The 13,694-nt window shown below is 31.4% G+C and overlaps 2 protein-coding genes across 4 annotated transcripts; both read left to right on the forward strand.

Annotated features, from left to right (window-relative positions):
* The first annotated feature begins 396 nt into the window (after positions 1 to 396).
* Positions 397 to 4,125, forward strand: LOC107420747 (protein DETOXIFICATION 27-like). Of its 3 annotated transcripts, none has more exons than XM_048474997.2 (8): positions 397 to 838; positions 978 to 1,515; positions 1,605 to 1,691; positions 1,818 to 1,874; positions 2,709 to 2,947; positions 3,033 to 3,151; positions 3,442 to 3,528; positions 3,603 to 4,125. In XM_048474997.2, the coding sequence occupies exons 1-8, from the start codon at positions 664 to 666 to the stop codon at positions 3,651 to 3,653; spliced, it is 1,353 nt and encodes a 450-aa protein (XP_048330954.1). In that variant the 5' UTR covers positions 397 to 663; the 3' UTR covers positions 3,654 to 4,125. The 3 variants fall into 3 exon arrangements, with proteins under 3 accessions (XP_048330954.1, XP_048330953.2, XP_015885270.2); XM_016029784.4 differs by having other exon boundaries at positions 398 to 838; positions 974 to 1,515; XM_048474996.2 differs by lacking the exon at positions 1,605 to 1,691 and having other exon boundaries at positions 974 to 1,515.
* Positions 4,126 to 7,916: 3,791 nt separating this feature from the next.
* On the forward strand, positions 7,917 to 12,610 carry LOC107420765 (protein DETOXIFICATION 27-like). The gene is made up of 8 exons (XM_016029812.4): positions 7,917 to 8,326; positions 8,642 to 9,183; positions 9,369 to 9,455; positions 9,715 to 9,771; positions 11,207 to 11,445; positions 11,678 to 11,796; positions 12,071 to 12,160; positions 12,312 to 12,610. Exons 1-8 carry the CDS (start codon positions 8,027 to 8,029, stop codon positions 12,357 to 12,359), a joined length of 1,482 nt encoding a protein of 493 aa, XP_015885298.2. The 5' UTR covers positions 7,917 to 8,026; the 3' UTR covers positions 12,360 to 12,610.
* The last annotated feature ends 1,084 nt before the right edge of the window (positions 12,611 to 13,694 follow it).

A 13,694-nucleotide genomic window follows, 5' to 3' on the forward strand; every position in this document is an offset into this window, starting at 1 on the left:
TCAAATTAAAGAAAACATACCAACTTATGAAAATATTCTTTGAATTTATATATCAAATCCTTCTTTCAACTTTTGATTTCATTGTTTAAAAGTAACAATGCATAAGCCCCTTTAGAGATAGGAGATTTGTACATGAGGATTGGACATGCATAAGCCCCTTAAATAAGTTTACTTTTTAAATAATATATTCCAATCTTTGATATATTAACATAGAAATTTATTATTTTATTATCATTGATGATTATCGATGATTTACGTAAATTATTTAATTTTGTCAATTTGTATATTACAATTTTAAAAATAAATTTTTTAATTCCTATTATTTAAATCACATGAATCCTATCTAAAATTATTCATAATAATAATAAATAATATTTTTCATTAATTCGTGTAGCATTTCAGTTTAAAAAAATAAATAAAAACTGTGGCCGCAGAGTAAGCATGTGATGGTTGTCTTGGGACCTAATCAAAATTCTCTCACGGGTCGCTGTTGCATTTCCAATTTTTTTGGAGCAGAAAAACAAGTCCACGCTTCCAAGAGACCAAGACTCTGTTGGAAAAATCAGCAATGATTCAAGAAGAAGAAAATGATCCTCTGTTAATCTCCCATCGTCCACAGAAGCAACAAGATGAATCAGAGACTGAGAGGCTCATCATTCGAACATGGTTGGAATCAAAGAAAATCTGGCAAATAGCCGGACCCTCCATTTTCAGCCGTCTTGCCATGTTTTTCGTCACCGTCATCGTTCAATCTTTTGCCGGCCACCTCTCCGACCTCGATCTCGCCGCCATATCCATCGGCACTACCGTCATCATCTCCCTTACTTTCGGATTCTTGGTAAAAACAATTTAAAACTCTAGATCCCCTTCTCGTCTTTTTTCTCCTTTTTTTTGGGTTAAATCTTCAAACACATTATCTGCATTCTCCAAACTGATCGATTTCCGACAATCGGGTTGGATTGAACTGGTCTAGTTAGGCATGGCGAGTGTGCTGGAGACTCTGTGTGGCCAAGCTTACGGAGCCAAACAGTACCACATGCTCGGCATTTACATGCAAAGATCTTGGATTGTTCTGTTTTTTTGCGCCGTATTGCTATTGCCATTGTTCATATTTGCTACACCAATATTGAAATTCATTGGACAGCCTGACGAAGTGGCCGAGAGGACTGGTTTAGTGGCTCTATGGTTGATTCCATTTCACTTGAGCTTCCCATTTCAGTTCTCGTTGCAGAGGTTCTTGCAAAGCCAGCTACAGACAGGGGTTATAGCTTGGATGTCTGCTCTGGTTCTTGGGCTCCATGCTTTTGTGAGTTGGGTCGTTGTGTATAAGATGAGGGCTGGAATTGTAGGGAGTGCACTCACTATAGCTTTCGCTTGGTGGGTCTCGGCTTTGGGAATGTTTGGGTACACTGTTTGTGGTGGGTGTCATCAAACCTGGACTGGTTTTTCCACACAAGCTTTTGTTGGCCTTTGGGAGTTTTTCAAGCTCTCAGTAGCTTCTGGAGTCATGCTTGCGTATGTGATTAATCGCTTTGTCTTTCTTTTTGTCCTTTTTTCTCTCTTTTGACTGTTGTATCATTATTTGTGGTTTGTAAATATCTCAGGTTAGAGAATATTTATTATAGAATGTTGGTCTTATTGTCTGGGTATTTGCAAAACACTAAAAGTTCAATTGATGCCCTCTCCATCTGGTAATTAGTTCCTGCCCATTACATTTTTAGCCCTCTTTGCATGTTCTTTTTATTATTATAAATTATTATCAATATTATTATTTCAATAGTTTACTAAATTTCACCACTTTTTTCTTTCTTATCTAGCATAACTATCTACGGTTGGGAATCCATGATTCCCCTTGGATTTTTGGCTGCAACAGGGTACGTTACTGGTTGTAAGCTTATATCTCCATCTTTATCAGTGATTCAATTCATCATATAATTGTGCAATCTTTCATTTGTCCCTATATTTAAGAACTTGATACATGTACGTTTATGATGCTTTGATAGTTGTAATGTCCCCTCTCTATCAATGCGATAATAACACCATTAGTTTTTCCGGACAGTCAAGGTGGCAAATGACATTTGTTTTAGTATGAATCTTAAGTTTGATCCATGCAAGGGATTAGACGAAACTTATCTTAGAAGGAAAAAGAAAATGCACCTTCAAAAACTTGGAAGGATTTGCCTTTTGGTTTGATTCAGTTATATACCTATTATAGTGGCTATGAACCTTTTCAGTTGCCATGTTTTTAGACACAATTTTCATTCGCCTGGCCTCAAATTGGATAAAATTTTCAAATTGCTTCAGTGTCAAACTTATGGAGGTATGTTTATAAATTTTGGGCCTGACTAGCCTTTTTAACTTGACTAGATTCTTCTGAATTTGTTTGACCTTTTTTTCCTGAAAACCTGAAAATGTTTCCTAGTTTTGTTGAGATTTCATAAATCTTTGGTAGTATGTTGGAATCAGTACGTTTCCCGTAGAGATACTTTGCCCTTTTAGCAAAGTAGATTACATGCAAGAAGATACTTTCATCATTTTAGCTAAGTAGTGGTAGTTGAATAATATTAAGAGCTGTTTTCCTTGCTTCCTCAGTATTCTTGTTGATTGTAAATCAATAAGGAAATTGCCTTATTTCGTGCCATGATGACAACCTGAAGAAGACTTGTCTTTCTTTTCTGTTATAATCAATTGATAATTTCTTCGCTTAGGGTACGTGTAGCCAATGAGCTTGGAGCAGGCAATGCTAAAGGTGCCAAATTTTCAATCACAGTCTCAGTCTTTACTTCTCTAGCAGTTGGATTTCTATTTTGGTTAATAGTTATGGTCTTTCATGAGAAGCTCGCTATGATATTCACCTCCAGCATTCCTGTTATATCAATGGTAAATGAATTAGCAGTCATGCTGGCATTTACCATCCTCTCCAGTTGCATTCAACCAGTTCTTTTAGGTGAGGAACTTAAAACAAAGCATAATTTGCCCGATGTGAATTGCCTGTCTCATGATAAACTTGCTGGTTTTTTGTTTATTTTCAGGTGTTGCAGTAGGATCTGGTTGGCAAGTGATAGCGGCTTTTGTAAACATTGGTAGCTATTACCTTGTTGGTGTTCCTTTGGGGTTACTTCTGGGATGGTTGCTATCATTTGGTGTAAAGGTATGCATGTTTATATTTTAGTTTCCTGAATATAATGGTATGCATGTTTATATTTTAGTTTCCTTAATATAATGGTATGCATGTTTGTATTTTAGTTTCCCGAATAGTCCATTTCATCTTGCTCCTACATTGTTGGTGTTACTCTGTTGTTGTTAGCTACACTGCCATTAATGTGCCTTTCAAACAGATATATGAGAATGAAGACTACAAATTATATGACGCTTCATTTAAGTGTAATGCGTTTCTTCCAATATTGCCACTTGATTCAACATGCTATTATATGTAAGCAGGGCACGTGGACTGGACTTCTCAGTGGCACTATTGTTCAAACTTTAATATTAGCAGCAATCACTCTAAGATGCGAATGGGACAAAGAGGTAAAAGTTTAACTGGGAATACTCCGAAATACAGTGGTTATGTTTCTTAAAAGTTGTTAAAATTTCATTCACAGGTGCAAAAAGCTCGGATAAATATAACCAGGGAGATGGCTTCAAACCAGTAATAGTAAGCTCAAGAAGTGCTTAATTTGGGCTGCTTGAGAGAGTTTTGCGGTCGAAATGTTATAGAGTTGATTTCATGATAAACAAATGAGAAAAGAACAGATTCAAAGCGATTAATTACAAATTGACAATTTGTTACTGGTTTTAGCCTGGAGTTTGTATTAAAGTTGGATAAGAAACAACTTTGGTTTTTTTACTAATTGTTTTTAGCATGTGTTTTATTGATTTTGTGACTCCTTACAATAATTGGGATCATGAAAACGGTGTCAAATTCTAGAACGCTCAGATAAGCCTTCTAGAATCTGCAATACGCACGATTTTATTTTTTTATTTTATTTAATCAACCGTTAATATGTAGCAAATATAAGTCGACGTGAAACATGTGGAATGGAGAATGGGAGTTAGGGATGAAATTATGTACTCTGTACAGTATTATTATTATTTTTTGGTACGGTTTTAATTGTTTATGAGCAATTTCAAGGGTACTACTTTTGTATTAATTCTCTATATACGGAAAAGATATATCATTATCCAGTTAATTCCTCTTCTTTTTTTCTTTTTTTTCCCCTGAAATCGACGTTATAAAGTATTAGACTGAGATTATTTAGAAGATTTTTTTTGTCTTGTTTTACATAATGGCGATTTGAGGCAGCACCTAGCACTTATATAACATGTATATGCTTTTCACATTATATTACTCCTTCCTTAGTGCATAAATTTACTACTCTCTAATTCAATAATTAAATAAATCAATCAATCAATCAAATAGTCTAAAGTCAATTCAAATCAACGTAGACGTGTGTTTCATATGATAGAAGACTTATTGTTTTTGTATTTTTTTCGGGTCCCATATCCTTATCGCCTTTTTTCTTTTTCTTTTTTTCTTTTTTCTTTTTTTTTTTTTTTTTTTTTTTGCTAATAAAAAATTCAGCATGTATTGATTTTTTTTTTTTTTTTAAATCGTTGGATGGCATAATAATTGAATCACCTTTATTTTAACATGAATTGAATAGTCATCTTTCTTCTATAATTTGGAATAGTCACAAAAAATGGAGGTTGCAATGTAAGATCGGTAGATAGTGTGAAACACACATTCAACTAACATTCAAATATTACAGAGATCAATATCTGTTTTCTGACAATTGCAAAAAGAGCTTCACATGTATTTTTTTCTTTTCCTTTTTTTTGGTTTCTCTGGTCTGCTTTTACTTTCTATCAAATTGATTGTTCTGTTTTTACTTTCCCATATGTATCATATAGACGGTCCCCCTTCACTACCAAAAAAGAAAAATGGTCCCGTTGGAAATTAAAAAATGGCTTCGAAGTTAAAAAAATATTAAATTGTAATAAATTAAAAAGTTGAGGATTTATATTTTTGAATTGAAAAATTAATGGTATGAATTGTAAAATTTTAAAAATTAAAAATATCAAAATGTAATTAATTCTTTATATTTTATTTTTCATGTTGGAAAAATAATCATTCCAAATTAGTCATGTGGTTTCTGATTTTGAAAACCATATATTCTAGTGTTCCTTGTAACAATTTATTCTATGATGTTGAACTATGATGACAACCCGGTTCAATATTTATGTTTTATATATTAAAAATAAATTGATGAATTTTATTAGTGCATTAATACTATATTTATTATCCTGCATTACTAATTATTCACCCAAAAATATAAACATCTATGTGAAATTTAAACCCAACTGAATTGAAGAAATACTTTAAACCAAAAAAAAAAAAAACAGAGGATATATATACCAGACGCCACTTTATTTATTATTATTTTTTAAATGTAAGGGTGTGAATATTTAAATTTATAATTATTATACGATAATGTGTCCACGTCAACACTCCTGCACGGAAAATTCTACATTCGAGTAGTTTTTTTTTTTTTAATTGATAAATGAAATAATTATTATACGATAATTGTTTCTAAAGATGACATCACTCTATTCGTAAATTTTGTTAAAAAAAAACATTGAGCATGGTATATTATTTGTAATTTGTAAAATTCAATTTTATTTAAGCTTTTTTTTCTTTATTATTATATTATTACTGTTATTTTCTTATTTATTATTATTTTTTTTAAGAGCCGTGGACCTGAATTTTGAGCCCACATGGACATCCGTACTTTCCCGAACTTGGTAGACATAGGTGTTTTAGTAGCCACATGGTCCTGTTCAGTAAGATCAATCGTACATATTATAATTCATGAAGATCATATAAAAAATAAAAAAAAAAACTATCGGTATAAGAATTATCATTGAATATTGAAGGGTACACTTTTTTTGTTATTAAATGAGGTGATCAGCGCATTGATTATAAAAAAACCAAAAGCCCTTCATTCTAATTACACACTAAACTCGAAGACCATTACAAAGTAATCATACCAATTAGCATACCTTCCAAAAAGGACAAAATGTCAAATACGAACTTTATGGGATAAGGATATTAAATTAAGCACTACCAATCTTGGATTTCAAATAAAAAATTTAGGATTGTACCAAAATAAAAAAATAAACAAATAAATAAAAAGTTTAGGAAACTGTTATGAATACGTTCAGGTGACATCTGTCTACAATTTGGCACCTCTTATTCATGATATGATCAACTTTCATGGACAGCAGACAAAAAAGCTTCCACGTATGTAAGATTTCTCTCATCCACGCGTCAAAAAAGCATGGAAACAAGCATCTTTGTCGTATCTGTCTCTCCACCATTCAAACGAAAACTCTAGTTTAACCCCCATTCGTTTGAATTTTGGGTGCCAATGGATGAGATGATGATTGCTATTATCTATATAGGGATTCTTTTATGAGGAAATTATTCCTTTAAGTAGATGAGGATGCTTATCTAGCAAAGATTAATCACTAAATAGAATAATAATATATAACAATTTTTAGTAAGTGGTAAATAAATTATTCACATATTATTCATCATATAATTTAATAAATAAATTCAATAAATATTTTAATAATTCTAAGTTAGAAAAATAATGAATTTTCATATGTTAAGCAAAATTATTGTTACTAGACTAAAAAAACTTGGTCTATAAATTATTTTAAGTTCTAGATGTTCATAATTTGTATGTTTAGCCTAGTTGGTAAAAAAATAGAACTTTAACTCTATGCTTCTTATGATAGATATTTTTAAATAATAACTTTTATTAAAAAAAATAATGGATATTTGGTTGTAAGTAAAAAAAAAATTGCATTAAAAGATCATTAGGTTTTCAACATTAGCTAATAAAGAGTTTTGTTAAAGAATTTTAAAATTTAAATTTCTCTAAAATAATTATAAAAAAAAAACTCTTTTTAAACCATCAATTTAACTTTATGTGAACTTGATTTTATATATATATATATATATATATGTATGCATATGTATGTATATAAAGAGAAAATAAGTCTTTTATTCGAAATTCTGACTCCTTAAATTAGTAGTGCTTACATGGAAATATATAACCTCCTAAAAGACAAATAACATTTGAATTCAAGTTTAATATTTTAAATGGAATTTTACAAATTTTAACACTTATTATATAATAATTCTTTATTTATTAAATTCAGTTTTTATAAACAATAAAGCTGATTAATAATTCATTAAAAAAGAAGAAGAATATTATACATATATATGGACATAATTAATAGTGAAGAAGTAAAAGTTTTCCAGCAAAATCCAAGGTGACTATCGTTGGATAATCATGTTTGGTATGGACTTATATGCGGAGTGCAACAAATTCCAAAACCCCACGCGTTATGTAAGAGGCCGAGATGGTTCTTATCGCTTCCTAGTAAAGTACAAATTGAATACTCCATTATTCGTAAAAAAAAAAAAAAAAAAAAAAAAAGGGAGTACAAATTGAATACTTTGTATCACCAATTGAAAAAGAAAGTATTGAAAACGGGTTATAAAAAGCAATATGAGGTAATTGGCTTCTCAGTCAGCGGAAAAAGGGAATTTTACTAGGGAGATTAATTATTATGTTTTGAACTTGAAGTTGAGATTTAATACGATAAAAAACAGAAAAAAATCTCCTTATGTTCCTCGATTAGAAATAAAGAACTTGAGCTAAAAAATCCCTCTTAGAAAAAGGAAAAGAAAAAATAAAAAATTTGTTAACCTACAAGGAAATAAGTGGCAAAGATATACACGCTAGCTTTATGTACATTGTATCCACATCCGCGGTGCGACTAAGGAGGCTGATGTGTCACTCTGTGTTTCATATTAATGACGTGAGGACTCCATAAGCTCAATCCCACTAGTCACAAAGTAGTGATAAAATCCCATATCTCTCTCTCTTTTTTTTTCATTTCCAGTTTCCACCGAACCCATTTTCTTTGGCCCAATTAAAAGACTATTTCTTTAATGGGGAGCCTCACGGACGATGAAAATCAGGATCTGAACCAAACCCTTTTACCACAAATATCGCCGAAACATGAAGATACTGGTATTAAAGACGACGAACACAACGACGACTTGATTTCAAGGGTCTGGATTGAATCCAAGAAGCTATGGATCATTGTGGGTCCCGCTATCTTCAGCCGTGTGGCTTCCTTCACCATGAACGTCATAACTCAAGCCTTCGCCGGCCACCTTGGAGACGTCCAACTCGCCGCCATTTCCATTGCTAACACTGTAATCGTCGGATTCAATTTTGGCCTTCTCGTACGTAATCAAATCAAATCCAACGTTCATGTGTCTCCTTTTTCTTTATTTTTAATTTTCTCTCTCTAGTATTTATAGCGGTCTTCTTATCAACGAATTCTAGATAAATTTTTATCTTATCGTTCATCTTATTATCGATAAGAGCATATTTTTCTGTTCATTATCGATAGTAAGATGAACAAAAATTTATTAAAGATTCCTAAATAAGAGAATTTTTGAATATATATATATATATATATACACACAAAATTTATTATAATAGGCTTGCAGGGTCAGTACAGCAAAACTGATATGTGCTTGGGTTTTATAAATTAGTTAGGTATGGCAAGTGCATTAGAGACCCTTTGCGGACAAGCATTTGGGGCTAAAAAATACAACATGTTGGGAGTCTATATGCAAAGATCGTGGATTGTGCTGTTTCTGTGTTGTTTCTTGATGTTGCCATTCTACGTCTTCGCGACGCCGCTGCTGAAGCTTCTGGGTCAGCCGGAGGATGTGGCGGAGCAGTCGGGGGTGGTGGCGGTTTGGATGATACCGTTGCATTTCAGCTTCGCGTTTCAGTTCCCGCTGCAGAGGTTCTTGCAGAGCCAGCTGAAGGCCTCGGTGATTGCTTGGGTTTCTTTGGCGGGTTTGGTGGTTAATGCAGTTACTAGTTGGCTTTTTGTGTATGTTTTTGATTTTGGATTGATTGGTGCTGCGATTGCTTTGGATATTTCCTGGTGGGTTTTGGTATTTGGGTTGTTTGGATACACTGTTTTGGGTGGCTGCCCTCATACTTGGTCAGGATTTTCCATGGAAGCATTTTCACAGCTTTGGGAATTTGTTAAACTCTCTGCAGCTTCTGGGGTCATGCTTTGGTATAAAATAATATATTATAAATTCGAATCTTCTTTCTTTCTTTCTTTCTTTCCTTTTAAATACAAATTCGAATCCTCTTTTTGTCTCCCTTTTTATTTTTTTCCTTTTCATTTTTTTTATATTTTATATTTTGTTTTTACTTTTTTTTTTTTTTTTTTTTTTTGGGTTCTGATCACTAATGCAGCTTGGAGAATTGGTATTATAGAATATTGATTTTGATGACTGGGTTTTTGAAGAATGCTACTCTTGCTGTGGATGCTTTGTCAGTCTGGTATGGAACTTTTACCCATTCCACTGTTTTTTTTAATATATATAATATATATTATTTTGTAATCGAATAATATTTGGTAAGAAATCCTATTTTTGGAATTTACCTTCTATATATGGTGAAGTAAATGTTGACAAACTAGGACCACATATTTTCTTAATCAAAATAATTAATGTAATGATTTTTTTTCCCCCATATTTTAGCTGTCAAGCACCAATTTTAGTATACAGATTTACATTTTGAGTTTTGGAATGTTATGCAGCATGACTATAAATGGTTGGGAGATGATGATTCCTCTTGCATTCTTTGCCGGTGCCGGGTACATTTCTTAGCTAATATCTCTTTCTATTTTTATTTTTATTTTTACTATATATATACACACAAACACACACACACATATCAAAAGAGCTAGTGAAATTCGGATAACATGGAATCTGAGATTAAAGGACTAAAACCAATAAAATTCTACCAAAAAAAAGAAAGGAAAAAGGGACTAAGGATCCTTTGTATAACTGATGAAAATAATGTTTTAATATGAAGAATTTTGGTATAGTACATTTTTTTAAAAAATAACTATTAATAAATATTTTATTGTAAATAAAAAATTTATATTAAATGCTCAATGAGTTTCTATATAAGCTAAAAAATGTATACTAAATACTTATTGAGTTTCCATATAAACTAAAAAAATGAACTTTTCTAAAAAAGTATAAAATTTGATATTTTCTAAAACAGCTCAAAAAATTTTTTTTTTTTTTTATTAATAAGTACTTGTTGATTTTTGTCAAAAATTATTATTTTTAACAAAAGAGTTTTTAACCTTTAAATAAAACTTTTGACACAAAAAAAAATTCTATCAAACAGACACTAAACAGCAATTAAATTGAATATGCATAATATGTGAACGGACAAGGAATGTTATAGAAGCTAAGCATTGGATGCCTTAATTGACAAATGGAATTCTCTCCCATCTTTTACTTAATTAACCTTAATGTGCTGTAAACAGAATTAATTAATTTATTACTTATTTATTTTAATTATATTTACAATAGTTTTTCCTTCTATTTTGGTATTTTAAACCCACATCCTTCAAAATTGGATGTGAATTATATAACTAAATCAGTTTTACGTTACATTCATTAATTAAATCAAAAATGAAAAAGCAAACGTAAAATTTTCAAGCCTAGTGTTAAAATAAAAATGTTATTCACATTGAAAATGGATTTCACTTTCAATGTGAAACGAGAGCATCGAAGTTTTTCTTCTTAAACAGAATAATTTATGCTCATACTTTAATACCTAAAATTCAATGTGAAAATCCATAATGTTGTAAAGGAACGATAATAGTAAGTGATATCCAGTAATAATTTGATCCCCGACAACGATAATTTTCTATTTGTGCTAAAAGACATAATGATTAAATAAAGCTAGGTGTATTTTGGCATTACTTGGCCATTAATTTATGGCTTATCACATTTAATATTGGGTTGAAAACTTGCAACTAGTGGATTTGGGATGGATGAGTTTAATGAAGCTTTTGAATGAGGGTTAGGAAGTATAAAAATTTAGGCATGCGTGGATGCCTACATTATAGAAAATGATCAGGACAAAATTGATGTAAAACATGCTTAAAATTATCAATGTATAAGAGATAATATTACACATGAATGACGAGATTTGACGTACAAAAAGCAGTCTCCTAAAAGGCTAAATCTGATATAATCATGATTTCCATTTTTATTTATGTTTTACAGAGTAAGGGTAGCGAATGAGCTGGGAGCTGGAAACGGTAAAGGAGCAAAATTTGCTACTATAGTCTCGGTGGCGGAATCAACTGTGATCGGACTCATCTTCTGCACTCTCATCATGATTTTTCACAACAAGATCGCCTTCATTTTCTCCTCCAGCACCGACGTACTCGGTGCTGTTGATAAACTTGCTTTTCTATTGGCCATCACTATTCTCCTTAACAGTGTTCAACCTGTTTTATCAGGTTCATTTTCTTTCCTTTCCTTTCTTTTCATAATTAAAGCTTCTTTTTCTTCTCCTTTTTTTTTTTTTTTTTTTTTTTGTTTGAACCTGTTTTATCAGGTCAATTTTCTTTTTCTTTCCTTTCTTTTCATAAACAAAGCTTTCTTTTTTCCTTTTTTTTTAAAAAAAAAAAAAAACCAAAAAAATTATTTACATACATAGGAACTAAAACTTTCTAAATTTATGGTGGACAGGAGTTGCTGTTGGATCAGGATGGCAAGGATTAGTTGCGTACATAAACATAGGCTGCTATTACGTTATTGGGCTCCCACTTGGAATCGCAATGGGCTGGCTCTTCCACTTTGGTGTTTCGGTAATGTCAAACTTTTTCATTTGGGCTTTATTGAGCCATATTTGTTTAGAGTCCCATGATGATCTAAAGGGGATAGGGATAGTAGAAATTTGAAGATGTGTTTGGATAATTCAGAAAAATTATGCTCTATTTGCTAATCTGTTTATTGGAAAGAAGGCCAAGATGTCACTTCCTTTTTATTTTTATTTCATTTTAATAATTTAATGATGGATTTTTCTTCTTTTTTTTTTTTTTTTTTTTTTTGGGCTAAGAAGAACTGAAATTGTGGTTGCAGGGTGTCTGGGGTGGGATGATCTTTGGTGGGACCGCAACTCAGACAGTGATATTGGCCATCATAACAGTGCGATGCAATTGGGACAAAGAGGTATTTATATATATATATATATATAAAATGCTTATTTTCTTCATGAAACTTTTTCGTATATTTAAAAACTAACAATTACTGTTCCTCGGATAATAATTCCTATCTCAAAATCTCTAATGTGTTCCAAATCCACATGAATCTGTATATGCAGGCGGAGATTGCAAGCATGCGTGTAAACAAGTGGTCCAACGACAACTAATTAAAGAGTGCAAATAGCAGAGGATCAGCTTCATCCAGGAGATATGGTATAATTTTTACCATCCCAGCTTCGAAGTCAAATTTTTTTTATTTTATTTTATTATTAAACAACGTTGGAATTGGATGAGTTTAGAAGCAGCTGAAATCAGCAAACATTACAAAATTCTGTAGAAAAATAGGAACAATTGTTTTGACCGACATTATTGTTTTTGGCTGATATTTATTATTTCTCCGGTACTGTTGATTGTCTAATATTGTAATTTGTTCAATGCCCGTGATTATGCAAAAATTTCATTTGCTATGATCAATATGGTCATGAAGCAATGAAATAAAGGTAAGGTGATCGATTTATGACCAATTAGTGAGAGTTTAGTTATAAAAAATTGAAGAGAGAAGAGATAAGAAGCATTCAAATTTTAATAGCTTGATTAATACAGTTAAACTAACACGTCTGCTTTTTTGCCTTTCTCATTATTGCATTAAGATTAGACGGGTGTTTGTTTCAATCGAAAACGACAATGACTTTGCTAATATGGATTTTCTTAACATTTTTGGGACACGTACAAGTAAATACAAAAAAGAAAGCACACATTAATTTCTCGTTTAAGAATTTGGGCAAGGGCTTATGTCAGCCTAACCTATAAAATAATTGATAATTCATTGTTATAATTGTTATTATTATTACCATGGTCTAAGAAAGTAATTAGAAACTTAATCTATTAATAGATGCTCGTACATGCCACTGGTTCAATTAATTTATTTAATTAAAATGGTACGATTGAATATTATTTCTTCTTCCATAAGAAAAATGTTATTTCTTGTTGGTTTCCTTTCAAAAATAAAGAATATCAATGACGTTCACATCCAAAGAAAAAAGACATTATCCACGGCATTAATACAATGGTGGTATGCAAGGAATACTTCCAGTTCACACAACATTCAAAACAAAATTACTAAGTTGAACCACCAAAAAGTAATTAACAGGAAAAAAAAAAAAAAAAACCGACTCAATTTTTACTTTAATTTCTGTTGCATATTGGATAGGATTTTAGCCTAATGCCTATTACATTCGAAGTGCATTTTTTTAATTATAAAAATAAAAAAATAGAAAAATTATAAAATAAGATTAGTAAACCTGGGCCAGCTCTGGAGAGGGGCCTAGTGATTGGCTCCTAAGTCTTGGCTTGTATTTTGTTGCCCTTTTTTTGTTTATCATCGTTTGAATTAGAGAAAAAAAAAAAAAATCTTTAACACAAGATTAGTTAAAAAAAAATAAAATAAAAATAAATTAGCATCTACCATAAGACTAGTAAAAAGTTGGGTTAGATGCTATCTT

Source organism: Ziziphus jujuba, chromosome 5, assembly GCF_031755915.1.
Source record: "Ziziphus jujuba cultivar Dongzao chromosome 5, ASM3175591v1".
Classification (NCBI taxonomy): Eukaryota; Viridiplantae; Streptophyta; class Magnoliopsida; order Rosales; family Rhamnaceae; genus Ziziphus; species Ziziphus jujuba.

Bases quoted from the DNA above. Each gene is read 5' to 3' on its own strand.
- LOC107420747 (XM_016029784.4), top strand. From the start codon at position 569: ATGATTCAAGAAGAAGAAAATGATCCTCTGTTAATCTCCCATCGTCCA. The intron at 1,692-1,817 runs GTAATTAGTTCC...TTTCTTATCTAG, and splicing joins ATTGATGCCCTCTCCATCTG to CATAACTATCTACGGTTGGG. The intron at 2,948-3,032 runs GTGAGGAACTTA...GTTTATTTTCAG, and splicing joins CATTCAACCAGTTCTTTTAG to GTGTTGCAGTAGGATCTGGT.
- LOC107420765 (XM_016029812.4), top strand. From the start codon at position 8,027: ATGGGGAGCCTCACGGACGATGAAAATCAGGATCTGAACCAAACCCTT. The intron at 11,446-11,677 runs GTTCATTTTCTT...TATGGTGGACAG, and splicing joins TGTTCAACCTGTTTTATCAG to GAGTTGCTGTTGGATCAGGA. The intron at 11,797-12,070 runs GTAATGTCAAAC...TTGTGGTTGCAG, and splicing joins TCTTCCACTTTGGTGTTTCG to GGTGTCTGGGGTGGGATGAT.